Here is a 12,057-nt window from a genome sequence, read left to right as displayed (position 1 = left end):
AAACTCTGTTTTTAGAAGATGGATAATTAAAAGAATGAAGATGTGATGACAACAGTAGAACGATTCATCTTCAACCTAATCCGGGCTAAGAACGATAATCAGCGGTGTGATGCTGCCTGCCAACTTAAGAAGTGAGTTCTTTTTAAAACATTTGTATTTAATAATTACCTTTCTCTGTATCTCGTTACTGCGAGGGAATTTTGGAAAAACACTTTTCTTGACCAGGAAAATAACACGTGACAATAACACGTGACAATGACACGTGACAATAACAAGTGATATCAACACGTGATATCAACACGTGATATTCACCCCACAGCTACATAGCGGGCGACCTCCAAGAGGAGGGACCTGGAGGGGAGAAGTACAGCAAGTTTGTTGACGAACTAAATCACAAGATTGTTACTTTGAGCAACAGTAGTGATGTCGCGGACAAGAAAGCAGCTGTTCTTTCCATCGGTAAATACTTGATAAGGTTGCTTCGGCCCCTTGCCGGATATCAATTCAGTTTTTCCTATCATCTCAAAAGTCCTTAGCCATTCCCAGTCAATATCATACTTATCTTCGATGGTCTATTCAGTTTGAAATTCTTAAATGATCATGGTAATTTCCAGTGGCCCTGATAGAAGCAGACAGCAAGTCGTTCTCACAACCCCAGCGTTACAACAAGTCACTCTCTACAATAAACCTCTCCTGTAATGACGACGCCACTCTGCGCCTTAGCACGTGGGCGATGGGTCGTCTTGCACGTGCGGAAGGGAACCTGTACGACAGATTCATTGAGCCAGTCATGGACAGAGCGTTTGAGATTCTGGATGAGAAAGTAAAGAGCAGCCGAGAGAGTAATGCTAGCTCCAAGATGGCCGCCGTATGTCTTCTTATCTCTTGAATTTTTCATTTCTATTACAGTAATAGTATGATAAATTTAGTACGTTTTCGATTTTACTATCACAAGCATCTGTAAATTATTGTTAGATTTGATATTTCATTTGGAATTAAAATGTTGACATATTGTGTTTCAGATTCTCATTATAAGAGAAATGGCTATCAACGCCCCAACCTACTTCTTCCACAAGCTCAATTCCTTCCGAGAGCTCATCGTTAAAGTTTTAAAAGACCAGAAAAAGGAGATAAGATTTGCGGCGATAGCAGCACTTCGTGCCTCACTGACCATCGTGGCCCAGAGAGAAACCAACATTCACAACGTTCACAGCCCTCACGATGAGGAGAACGAGACTAAACGTTACTATCGGGTGGGTTTTGAATTTATCCAGTTCTTAAAGTTTGATATCCCTGCCAAGGGTTCTAACTAGAATAAGTATTTAGATTTAGTTCTGTCAGATTGTCCTCATTTCCAAAGGTTGTTGTCGAATTTCAAATGTCCACAATCAGCTAAAAAATTATGTTACCAGGAACTGCTCCGTGAAGCACAAAGCATGTTAACAAAGGATGACGAAGTGCGTGGAGGTATCATGATAATAATCGAGATGTTACGGACCTCTACCATGCGTCAGGAACTGCTGGTATACGAGGAGAACTGTTTTGGTGGTCCAGATAAGATCAGTTTGTTGAAGCTGATTGGGTTGTCTTCGCTGGAGAGGGAGACTGCGTGCTTGATACAAGGACACGATCCAACAGATAGTAGTTTGCTGTGAGTTTTCCTAAAAATATCGTCTTTCTTGGAGTAAATTAGTGTAGTAGTAACGATGCGATCATTATACACTGTATATACTGAAATTCAAAACTCAAATTTAATACTTGCACTAGCTTTTTGCCTATCAGGGGCAAGATATAATCTATAAGAATTTGATGAATATCATATGAAGTTACGAGACTTAGGATATCATTCTGTTATGGTTCCAACAACAATTTGAACTATTTCAGGTATGATATTCCGAAGAACGTGTTTGGTGAAGAGGGACACCATTTTTCACAGCAATGCAGGAAATTGATTAACGAATATGAACCGGGCGAAAACGTGAACAATTTTATCAAGGTGGGTTGTGTATTTCAGAGTGTCTACTCTTGAAACGCTTTATTACTATTTTTTTTAAATGTATCACAATTTATTCTGAGATAAAGAAAATCAACGAATAATCCCATAATGGTTTTGTAGATCGGACAAGGAGTAGAAAAGGTGCTGCAAAAGAATTACAAAAACTCCGAAGTTCAGTTCCTGTTAACGGAGGTGCTGCCTCGTCTTGCTGCTTTTGATAGTTCCACATTCCAGGAATACTTCCTCTCTGAAACTTTTCGTTATCTTACCACCCAGGTTAGCTTTCTGTTTTTAAGGTCCTGATATGAAATCAGGCATGTTATTGTCAAGTTTACAACGAATTGATGACAAACTTGTTGATAAATATTCGTATTTCCAGGTAGTGTTTGTTGATTCGTCATAACTATCGTTCATCTATCTGATTATTTCATTTACGAAGATGGATTTACTCAATTTCTGTTACATTTCAGGCAAAGAATTTCAAGCCGTCAGGTTTGGTATCTCCTAAAGCATTCCTGGCAATAGGGCAGATAGCGTACAGTATGCAGGATGGTATTATCTGTTACATAGACAAGATATTCACCGTCATCAAACCCTACATTCCTAACCCTCTCGAGCTTGCCAAGTATGTGCTAGTTTCACTGTTTTCCTAACTTCGTCCAAAGATTCCCACTTATTATATTTGCGAACAAGTATATTTACCTCTTTTAAAGTTACTATTTAAAAGGTGTAACCTCCACCTCTTCACCATCAGATACAGACGTAGCATCAACACCCAGGTAGAAGGAAACGTGTTGCAACTCATATCACTCCTAGCTAAAGCAACCAGGGACAAGTTCCACATATCAATATGTGACTGTATTGATGGAATGCTGTGGATGACTCTGACTAAAGCGCTCACTGATTGTCTGGCTGTACTTCATGCTAATGTTCCTGCTGTTAAAAACAAGATCCAGGGTGGGTGAATCTAACATTAAAATAATAAGTTCTTTGTTACATAAGTCATCCCAATTAAATTAGTTTTGAATGTCCTTGAGCTTGATATTAATGCCTAAATTTCAATTTTAATTTCCATTTCTGGTTAACTAAATCACTAAAGTAACATGTTTTCAGATGGTCTCCTGAACATATTCTCTCGTATAATCATGAACCTGCCGTACATCAAAGAAGATAAACCGTACCCAGAGCCCATGGACTGGTTTGCTCCTACTGATGTCCAGAGTAAACTACTGGCTATTAGAACAATCGGGGAATTCAAATTTGATGACAAACTCCTTAAACGTGAGTGGAGTTATATCCTTATATGGGCATTTTCAATAAAACATCCCTAATATTAAGTATGATTTTATAAATTGATATTCTTCGATCAAAATCTTTTTGCAAAATGTTAAATTCTCTGTCTTACAGCGTTTATAACCCATCTGGCTAAAGAGTATCTCAACGACCCAAACTTTGAGATCCGACGAGAAACTGCTAAAACTTGTGCCAGAAAACTTGTCCCTTGCGTCAAGTGAGTATTTGTTTGCTTACTGTTTACTGTAATCAATTGTTTAGGAAGTCATAAAAGCTTATTGGTTGAGTTTTTGGTTAACCGATTTTTTATAAGGAGTGAAATGCTACCAAATTCTGTTTGAGCTAAAGTGGGCTAAATTGCTTTTCGACCAACTATCTAAAGCAGTCAGAGTGCCCACAATCATGTGTCGACATAATATCAGGGTTGCTGTCAGAACAACTACTGATTCCAAAGTATTATATCGAAAATTTATTAATCTGGACTGCTCTGTTTTTTTGCGTCCCCCAGTCTTAACAGTATCTTATCAGGGCGACTAATGCTGGTGTGAACCTGGTGGGTGCACGTGTCTACTCTCCACATACCATGATGACGGACGTTCTGACTAAACTTCTGGCGGTCGTTGTAGCTGACCCTCTTGCTGAAATCAGACTCGCTACCCTCAGAGAATTTAACACCGACTTTCACAAACAGTTGGCTCTGTCAGAAAATATTCAGGTGAGCGTGATTTTGGGATATGTTGAGCATATAGGCTATCTTTGTCTTGTTCAGTAATTTGACCCCAAATTCATATTGACGTTCATCTTTAGGGTGCTACGGGCTACCTTTGAACTCAAAGAATACGGATCGTTGTTGATGAATATACTTAAATAGTCCAAAATAGCCTCTGAAATCTGAATTATTAATAGCATTCAGTTGACTGCTGTATATAATAGCACTTCTTGAACTCCCTTTAGTTTTGAAAATAGATTGATTAAGTCTAAATCGTTGAGCTACTTAAAAGTTAAATCGTCATCAAGTCACCTGACGAACTTGTCCCAGATGCTATTCCTGGCTGTTAACGACCCCTCCCACGACGTCCGGGAAGTGGTACTGGAACTTCTGGGACACTTGAGCGACGAGAACCCTGCCTACATCCTCCCCTTCCTGAGAGAACAGCTCAGTCACATACTCCATCAGTTCGAACACAGTGGCATTGGTAAGAGTTGTACTTCTTATCTCGTTTTAAGATGTTGCAGATGGGGACGTGATTACCGGAACAGTGCTGAGTGCACACAATAGTTACTAACGTTATGGTGTGCTTGCCTATTATTACCTTTCTTTTCAGCTCGTAACAAAGAGAAAGCAGCCAAACTCCTTCACATTCTAATAAAGAGCGCCCAACCGACTTTAGTGCGACTTTATCTCAAGCCGATTATGTCAATACTCATGCCAAAGGTAGTGTCAAATTACACGTATCTTAAATTTCTTTAGTTCTTTTTTTTTACTCCATGGTTTGCAGTTTGCACCTATATTTGCTTCTTTCCATATTTCACGATAGAAATTTAAGCTTTTCAATGACCGGGTTGTAATCCTAAATCCATGTTTATTATTATTTAAAATAACCCGTATACTCTTTATTTTTAGTTGAAGAGCCCTGAACTATCTTCCTCGCTGTTTAGACATATTTTGGGCTGCATCAGTCAACTTGCTGAGGTAAACTTTGGTATATTTCGATTAATTTCTCGTGGTTCGATTTCACACACTATATTATAATAATATTATCAACAACATGAATACGTAATAAACTAATCATGGCTATCCGCAAAAAGGTCTTCGATGAGAGCACGTTTCCTTGATTTTTGTAGTGGATTTGTAGTGCTTTTCACCCCTGTAGTGCTTTTATGTTCCGGGGTAGGTGGGACATGTTTTAGTTTAAAAATGGGTTCTGCCTGTCCCAAACCATCATAAAAATCAAGTTTCGACCTCTCAACCCACTCGGGCCACTCCCAGGGGCCACGCCCATCCCAAAATGACCGAAATCCAGCTAAAATCCAGACTTTAAAATCTTTACCCCTGTAGTGCTTTTATGTTCCGGGGTAGGTGGGACATGTTTTAGTTTAAAAATGGGTTCTGCCTGTCCCAAACCATCATAAAAATCAAGTTTCGACCTCTCAACCCACTCGGGCCACTCCCAGGGGCCACGCCCATCCCAAAATGACCGAAATCCAGCTAAATCCAGACTTTAAAATCTTTACCCCTGTAGTGCTTTTATGTTCCGGGGTAGGTGGGACATGTTTTAGTTTAAAAATGGGTTCTGCCTGTCCCAAACCATCATAAAAATCAAGTTTCGACCTCTCAACCCACTCGGGCCACTCCCAGGGGCCACGCCCATCCCAAAATGACCGAAATCCAGCTAAATCCAGACTTTAAAATCTTTACCCCTGTAGTGCTTTTATGTTCCGGGGTAGGTGGGACATGTTTTAGTTTAAAAATGGGTTCTGCCTGTCCCAAACCATCATAAAAATCAAGTTTCGACCTCTCAACCCACTCGGGCCACTCCCAGGGGCCACGCCCATCCCAAAATGACCGAAATCCAGCTAAATCCAGACTTTAAAATCTTTACCCCTGTAGTGCTTTTATGTTCCGGGGTAGGTGGGACATGTTTTAGTTTAAAAATGGGTTCTGCCTGTCCCAAACCATCATAAAAATCAAGTTTCGACCTCTCAACCCACTCGGGCCACTCCCAGGGGCCACGCCCATCCCAAAATGACCGAAATCCAGCTAAATCCAGACTTTAAAATCTTTACCCCTGTAGTGCTTTTATGTTCCGGGGTAGGTGGGACATGTTTTAGTTTAAAAATGGGTTCTGCCTGTCCCAAACCATCATAAAAATCAAGTTTCGACCTCTCAACCCACTCGGGCCACTCCCAGGGGCCACGCCCATCCCAAAATGACCGAAATCCAGCTAAATCCAGACTTTAAAATCTTTACCCCTGTAGTGCTTTTATGTTCCGGGGTAGGTGGGACATGTTTTAGTTTAAAAATGGGTTCTGCCTGTCCCAAACCATCATAAAAATCAAGTTTCGACCTCTCAACCCACTCGGGCCACTCCCAGGGGCCACGCCCATCCCAAAATGACCGAAATCCAGCTAAATCCAGACTTTAAAATCTTTACCCCTGTAGTGCTTTTATGTTCCGGGGTAGGTGGGACATGTTTTAGTTTAAAAATGGGTTCTGCCTGTCCCAAACCATCATAAAAATCAAGTTTCGACCTCTCAACCCACTCGGGCCACTCCCAGGGGCCACGCCCATCCCAAAATGACCGAAATCCAGCTAAATCCAGACTTTAAAATCTTTACCCCTGTAGTGCTTTTATGTTCCGGGGTAGGTGGGACATGTTTTAGTTTAAAAATGGGTTCTGCCTGTCCCAAACCATCATAAAAATCAAGTTTCGACCTCTCAACCCACTCGGGCCACTCCCAGGGGCCACGCCCATCCCAAAATGACCGAAATCCAGCTAAAATCCAGACTTTAAAATCTTTACCCCTGTAGTGCTTTTATGTTCCGGGGTAGGTGGGACATGTTTTAGTTTAAAAATGGGTTCTGCCTGTCCCAAACCATCATAAAAATCAAGTTTCGACCTCTCAACCCACTCGGGCCACTCCCAGGGGCCACGCCCATCCCAAAATGACCGAAATCCAGCTAAATCCAGACTTTAAAATCTTTACCCCTGTAGTGCTTTTATGTTCCGGGGTAGGTGGGACATGTTTTAGTTTAAAAATGGGTTCTGCCTGTCCCAAACCATCATAAAAATCAAGTTTCGACCTCTCAACCCACTCGGGCCACTCCCAGGGGCCACGCCCATCCCAAAATGACCGAAATCCAGCTAAATCCAGACTTTAAAATCTTTACCCCTGTAGTGCTTTTATGTTCCGGGGTAGGTGGGACATGTTTTAGTTTAAAAATGGGTTCTGCCTGTCCCAAACCATCATAAAAATCAAGTTTCGACCTCTCAACCCACTCGGGCCACTCCCAGGGGCCACGCCCATCCCAAAATGACCGAAATCCAGCTAAATCCAGACTTTAAAATCTTTACCCCTGTAGTGCTTTTATGTTCCGGGGTAGGTGGGAAATGTTTTAGTTTAAAAATGGGTTCTGCCTGTCCCAAACCATCATAAAAATCAAGTTTCGACCTCTCAACCCACTCGGGCCACTCCCAGGGGCCACGCCCATCCCAAAATGACCGAAATCCAGCTAAAATCCAGACTTTAAAATCTTTACCCCTGTAGTGCTTTTATGTTCCGGGGTAGGTGGGACATGTTTTAGTTTAAAAATGGGTTCTGCCTGTCCCAAACCATCATAAAAATCAAGTTTCGACCTCTCAACCCACTCGGGCCACTCCCAGGGGCCACGCCCATCCCAAAATGACCGAAATCCAGCTAAATCCAGACTTTAAAATCTTTACCCCTGTAGTGCTTTTATGTTCCGGAGTAGGTGGGACATGTTTTAGTTTAAAAATGGGTTCTGCCTGTCCCAAACCATCATAAAAATCAAGTTTCGACCTCTCAACCCACTCGGGCCACTCCCAGGGGCCACGCCCATCCCAAAATTACCGAAATCCGGCTAAAATCTAGACTTTAAAATCTTTACCCCTGTAGTGCTTTTATGTTCCGGGGTAGGTGGGACATGTTTTAGTTTAAAAATGGGTTCTGCCTGTCCCAAACCATCATAAAAATCAAGTTTCGACCTCTCAACCCACTCGGGCCACTCCCAGGGGCCACGCCCATCCCAAAATGACCGAAATCCAGCTAAATCCAGACTTTAAAATCTTTACCCCTGTAGTGCTTTTATGTTCCGGGGTAGGTGGGACATGTTTTAGTTTAAAAATGGGTTCTGCCTGTCCCAAACCATCATAAAAATCAAGTTTCGACCTCTCAACCCACTCGGGCCACTCCCAGGGGCCACGCCCATCCCAAAATGACCGAAATCCAGCTAAATCCAGACTTTAAAATCTTTACCCCTGTAGTGCTTTTATGTTCCGGGGTAGGTGGGACATGTTTTAGTTTAAAAATGGGTTCTGCCTGTCCCAAACCATCATAAAAATCAAGTTTCGACCTCTCAACCCACTCGGGCCACTCCCAGGGGCCACGCCCATCCCAAAATGACCGAAATCCAGCTAAATCCAGACTTTAAAATCTTTACCCCTGTAGTGCTTTTATGTTCCGGGGTAGGTGGGACATGTTTTAGTTTAAAAATGGGTTCTGCCTGTCCCAAACCATCATAAAAATCAAGTTTCGACCTCTCAACCCACTCGGGCCACTCCCAGGGGCCACGCCCATCCCAAAATGACCGAAATCCAGCTAAAATCCAGACTTTAAAATCTTTACCCCTGTAGTGCTTTTATGTTCCGGGGTAGGTGGGACATGTTTTAGTTTAAAAATGGGTTCTGCCTGTCCCAAACCATCATAAAAATCAAGTTTCGACCTCTCAACCCACTCGGGCCACTCCCAGGGGCCACGCCCATCCCAAAATGACCGAAATCCAGCTAAATCCAGACTTTAAAATCTTTACCCCTGTAGTGCTTTTATGTTCCGGAGTAGGTGGGACATGTTTTAGTTTAAAAATGGGTTCTGCCTGTCCCAAACCATCATAAAAATCAAGTTTCGACCTCTCAACCCACTCGGGCCACTCCCAGGGGCCACGCCCATCCCAAAATGACCGAAATCCAGCTAAATCCAGACTTTAAAATCTTTACCCCTGTAGTGCTTTTATGTTCCGGGGTAGGTGGGACATGTTTTAGTTTAAAAATGGGTTCTACCTGTCCCAAACCATCATAAAAATCAAGTTTCGACCTCTCAAACCACTCGGGCCACTCCCAGGGGCCACGCCCATCCCAAAATGACCGAAATCCAGCTAAAATCCAGACTTTAAAATCTTTACCCCTGTAGTGCTTTTATGTTCCGGGGTAGGTGGGACATGTTTTAGTTTAAAAATGGGTTCTGCCTGTCCCAAACCATCATAAAAATCAAGTTTCGACCTCTCAACCCACTCGGGCCACTCCCAGGGGCCACGCCCATCCCAAAATGACCGAAATCCAGCTAAATCCAGACTTTAAAATCTTTACCCCTGTAGTGCTTTTATGTTCCGGGGTAGGTGGGACATGTTTTAGTTTAAAAATGGGTTCTGCCTGTCCCAAACCATCATAAAAATCAAGTTTCGACCTCTCAACCCACTCGGGCCACTCCCAGGGGCCACGCCCATCCCAAAATGACCGAAATCCAGCTAAATCCAGACTTTAAAATCTTTACCCCTGTAGTGCTTTTATGTTCCGGGGTAGGTGGGACATGTTTTAGTTTAAAAATGGGTTCTGCCTGTCCCAAACCATCATAAAAATCAAGTTTCGACCTCTCAACCCACTCGGGCCACTCCCAGGGCCGGGCCACGCCCATCCCCAAAATGACCGAAATCCAGCTAAATCCAGACTTTAAAATCTTTACCCCTGTAGTGCTTTTATGTTCCGGGGTAGGTGGGACATGTTTTAGTTTAAAAATGGGTTCTGCCTGTCCCAAACCATCATAAAAATCAAGTTTCGACCTCTCAACCCACTCGGGCCACTCCCAGGGGCCACGCCCATCCCAAAATGACCGAAATCCAGCTAAATCCAGACTTTAAAATCTTTACCCCTGTAGTGCTTTTATGTTCCGGGGTAGGTGGGACATGTTTTAGTTTAAAAATGGGTTCTGCCTGTCCCAAACCATCATAAAAATCAAGTTTCGACCTCTCAACCCACTCGGGCCACTCCCAGGGGCCACGCCCATCCCAAAATGACCGAAATCCAGCTAAATCCAGACTTTAAAATCTTTACCCCTGTAGTGCTTTTATGTTCCGGGGTAGGTGGGACATGTTTTAGTTTAAAAATGGGTTCTGCCTGTCCCCAAACCATCATAAAAATCAAGTTTCGACCTCTCAACCCACTCGGGCCACTCCCAGGGGCCACGCCCATCCCAAAATGACCGAAATCCAGCTAAATCCAGACTTTAAAATCTTTACCCCTGTAGTGCTTTATGTTCCGGGGTAGGTGGGACATGTTTTAGTTTAAAAATGGGTTCTGCCTGTCCCAAACCATCATAAAAATCAAGTTTCGACCTCTCAACCCACTCGGGCCACTCCCAGGGGCCACGCCCATCCCAAAATGACCGAAATCCAGCTAAAATCCAGACTTTAAAATCTTTACCCCTGTAGTGCTTTTATGTTCCGGGGTAGGTGGGACATGTTTTAGTTTAAAAATGGGTTTTGCCTGTCCCAAACCATCATAAAAATCATGTTTCGACCTCTCAACCCACTCGGGCCACTCCCAGGGGCCACGCCCATCCCAAAATGACCGAAATCCAGCTAAAATCCAGACTTTAAAATCTTTACCCCTGTAGTGCTTTTATGTTCCGGGGTAGGTGGGACATGTTTTAGTTTAAAAATTGGTTCTGTCTGTGCCAAACCATGATAAAAATCAAGTTTCGACCTCTCAACCCACTCGGGGCCACTCCCAGGGGCCACGCCCATCCCAAAATTACCGAAATCCGGCTAAAATCTAGACTTTAAAATCTTTACCCCTGTAGTGCTTTTATGTTCCGGGGTAGGTGGGACATGTTTTAGTTTAAAAATGGGTTCTGCCTGTCCCAAACCATCATAAAAATCAAGTTTCGACCTCTCAACCCACTCGGGCCACTCCCAGGGGCCACGCCCATCCCAAAATGACCGAAATCCAGCTATTTATCCAGACTTTAAAATCTTTACCCCTGTAGTGCTTTTATGTTCCGGGGTAGGTGGGACATGTTTTAGTTTAAAAATGGGTTCTGCCTGTCCCAAACCATCATAAAAATCAAGTTTCGACCTCTCAACCACTCGGGCAACTCCCAGGGGCCACGCCCATCCCAAAATGACCGAAATCCAGCTAAAATCCAGACTTTAAAATCTTTACCCCTGTAGTGCTTTTATGTTCCGGGGTAGGTGGGACATGTTTTAGTTTAAAAATGGGTTCTGCCTGTCCCAAACCATCATAAAAATCAAGTTTCGACCTCTCAACCCACTCGGGGCCACTCCCAGGGGCCACGCCCATCCCAAAATGACCGAAATCCAGCTAAATCCAGACTTTAAAATCTTTACCCCTGTAGTGCTTTTATGTTCCGGGGTAGGTGGGACATGTTTTACTTTAAAAATGGGTTCTACATGTCCCAAACCATCATAAAAATCAAGTTTCGACCTCTCAACCCACTCGGGCCACTCCCAGGGGCCACGTTCATCCCAAAATGACCGAAATCCAGCTAAAATCCAGACTTTAAAATCTTTACCCCTGTAGTGCTTTTATGTTCCGGGGTAGGTGGGACATGTTTTAGTTTAAAAATGGGTTCTGCCTGTCCCAAACCATCATAAAAATCAAGTTTCGACCTCTCAACCCACTCGGGCCACTCGCAGGGGCCACGCCCATCCCAAAATGACCGAAATCCAGCTAAATCCAGACTTTAAAATCTTTACCCCTGTAGTGCTTTTATGTTCCGGGGTAGGTGGGACATGTTTTAGTTTAAAAATGGGTTCTGCCTGTCCCAAACCATCATAATAATCAAGTTCGACCTCTCAACCCACTCGGGCCACTCCCAGGGGCCACGCCCATCCCAAAATTACCGAAATCCAGCTAAATCCAGACTTTAAAATCTTTACCCCTGTAGTGCTTTTATGTTCCGGGGTAGGTGGGACATGTTTTAGTTTAAAAATGGGTTCTACCTGTCCCAAACCA

The 12,057-nt window shown here is 43.2% G+C and overlaps 1 protein-coding gene across 1 annotated transcript in view; it reads left to right on the top strand.

The window, feature by feature from the left end:
* The first annotated feature begins 8 nt into the window (after positions 1-8).
* LOC134813339 (serine/threonine-protein kinase mTOR-like) overlaps positions 9-12,057 on the top strand; it is a 45,611-nt gene continuing 33,562 nt past the window's right edge. The window contains exons 1-15 of the mRNA XM_063821038.1: positions 9-131; positions 320-459; positions 615-868; positions 1,023-1,253; positions 1,413-1,651; positions 1,885-1,996; positions 2,117-2,272; positions 2,467-2,621; positions 2,751-2,953; positions 3,110-3,277; positions 3,404-3,506; positions 3,818-4,004; positions 4,329-4,485; positions 4,615-4,724; positions 4,914-4,982. Coding sequence (XP_063677108.1) covers positions 46-131; positions 320-459; positions 615-868; positions 1,023-1,253; positions 1,413-1,651; positions 1,885-1,996; positions 2,117-2,272; positions 2,467-2,621; positions 2,751-2,953; positions 3,110-3,277; positions 3,404-3,506; positions 3,818-4,004; positions 4,329-4,485; positions 4,615-4,724; positions 4,914-4,982 — 2,370 coding nt within the window. The 5' untranslated portion in view covers positions 9-45. The remainder of the gene's footprint in view (positions 132-319; positions 460-614; positions 869-1,022; positions 1,254-1,412; positions 1,652-1,884; positions 1,997-2,116; positions 2,273-2,466; positions 2,622-2,750; positions 2,954-3,109; positions 3,278-3,403; positions 3,507-3,817; positions 4,005-4,328; positions 4,486-4,614; positions 4,725-4,913; positions 4,983-12,057) is intronic.

This window comes from Bolinopsis microptera, chromosome 3 (assembly GCF_026151205.1).
Source record: "Bolinopsis microptera isolate Bmic1 chromosome 3, MBARI_Bmic_1.0, whole genome shotgun sequence".
NCBI lineage: Eukaryota > Metazoa > Ctenophora > Tentaculata > Lobata > Bolinopsidae > Bolinopsis > Bolinopsis microptera.
This window is presented reverse-complemented; position numbering and strand designations above follow the sequence as displayed.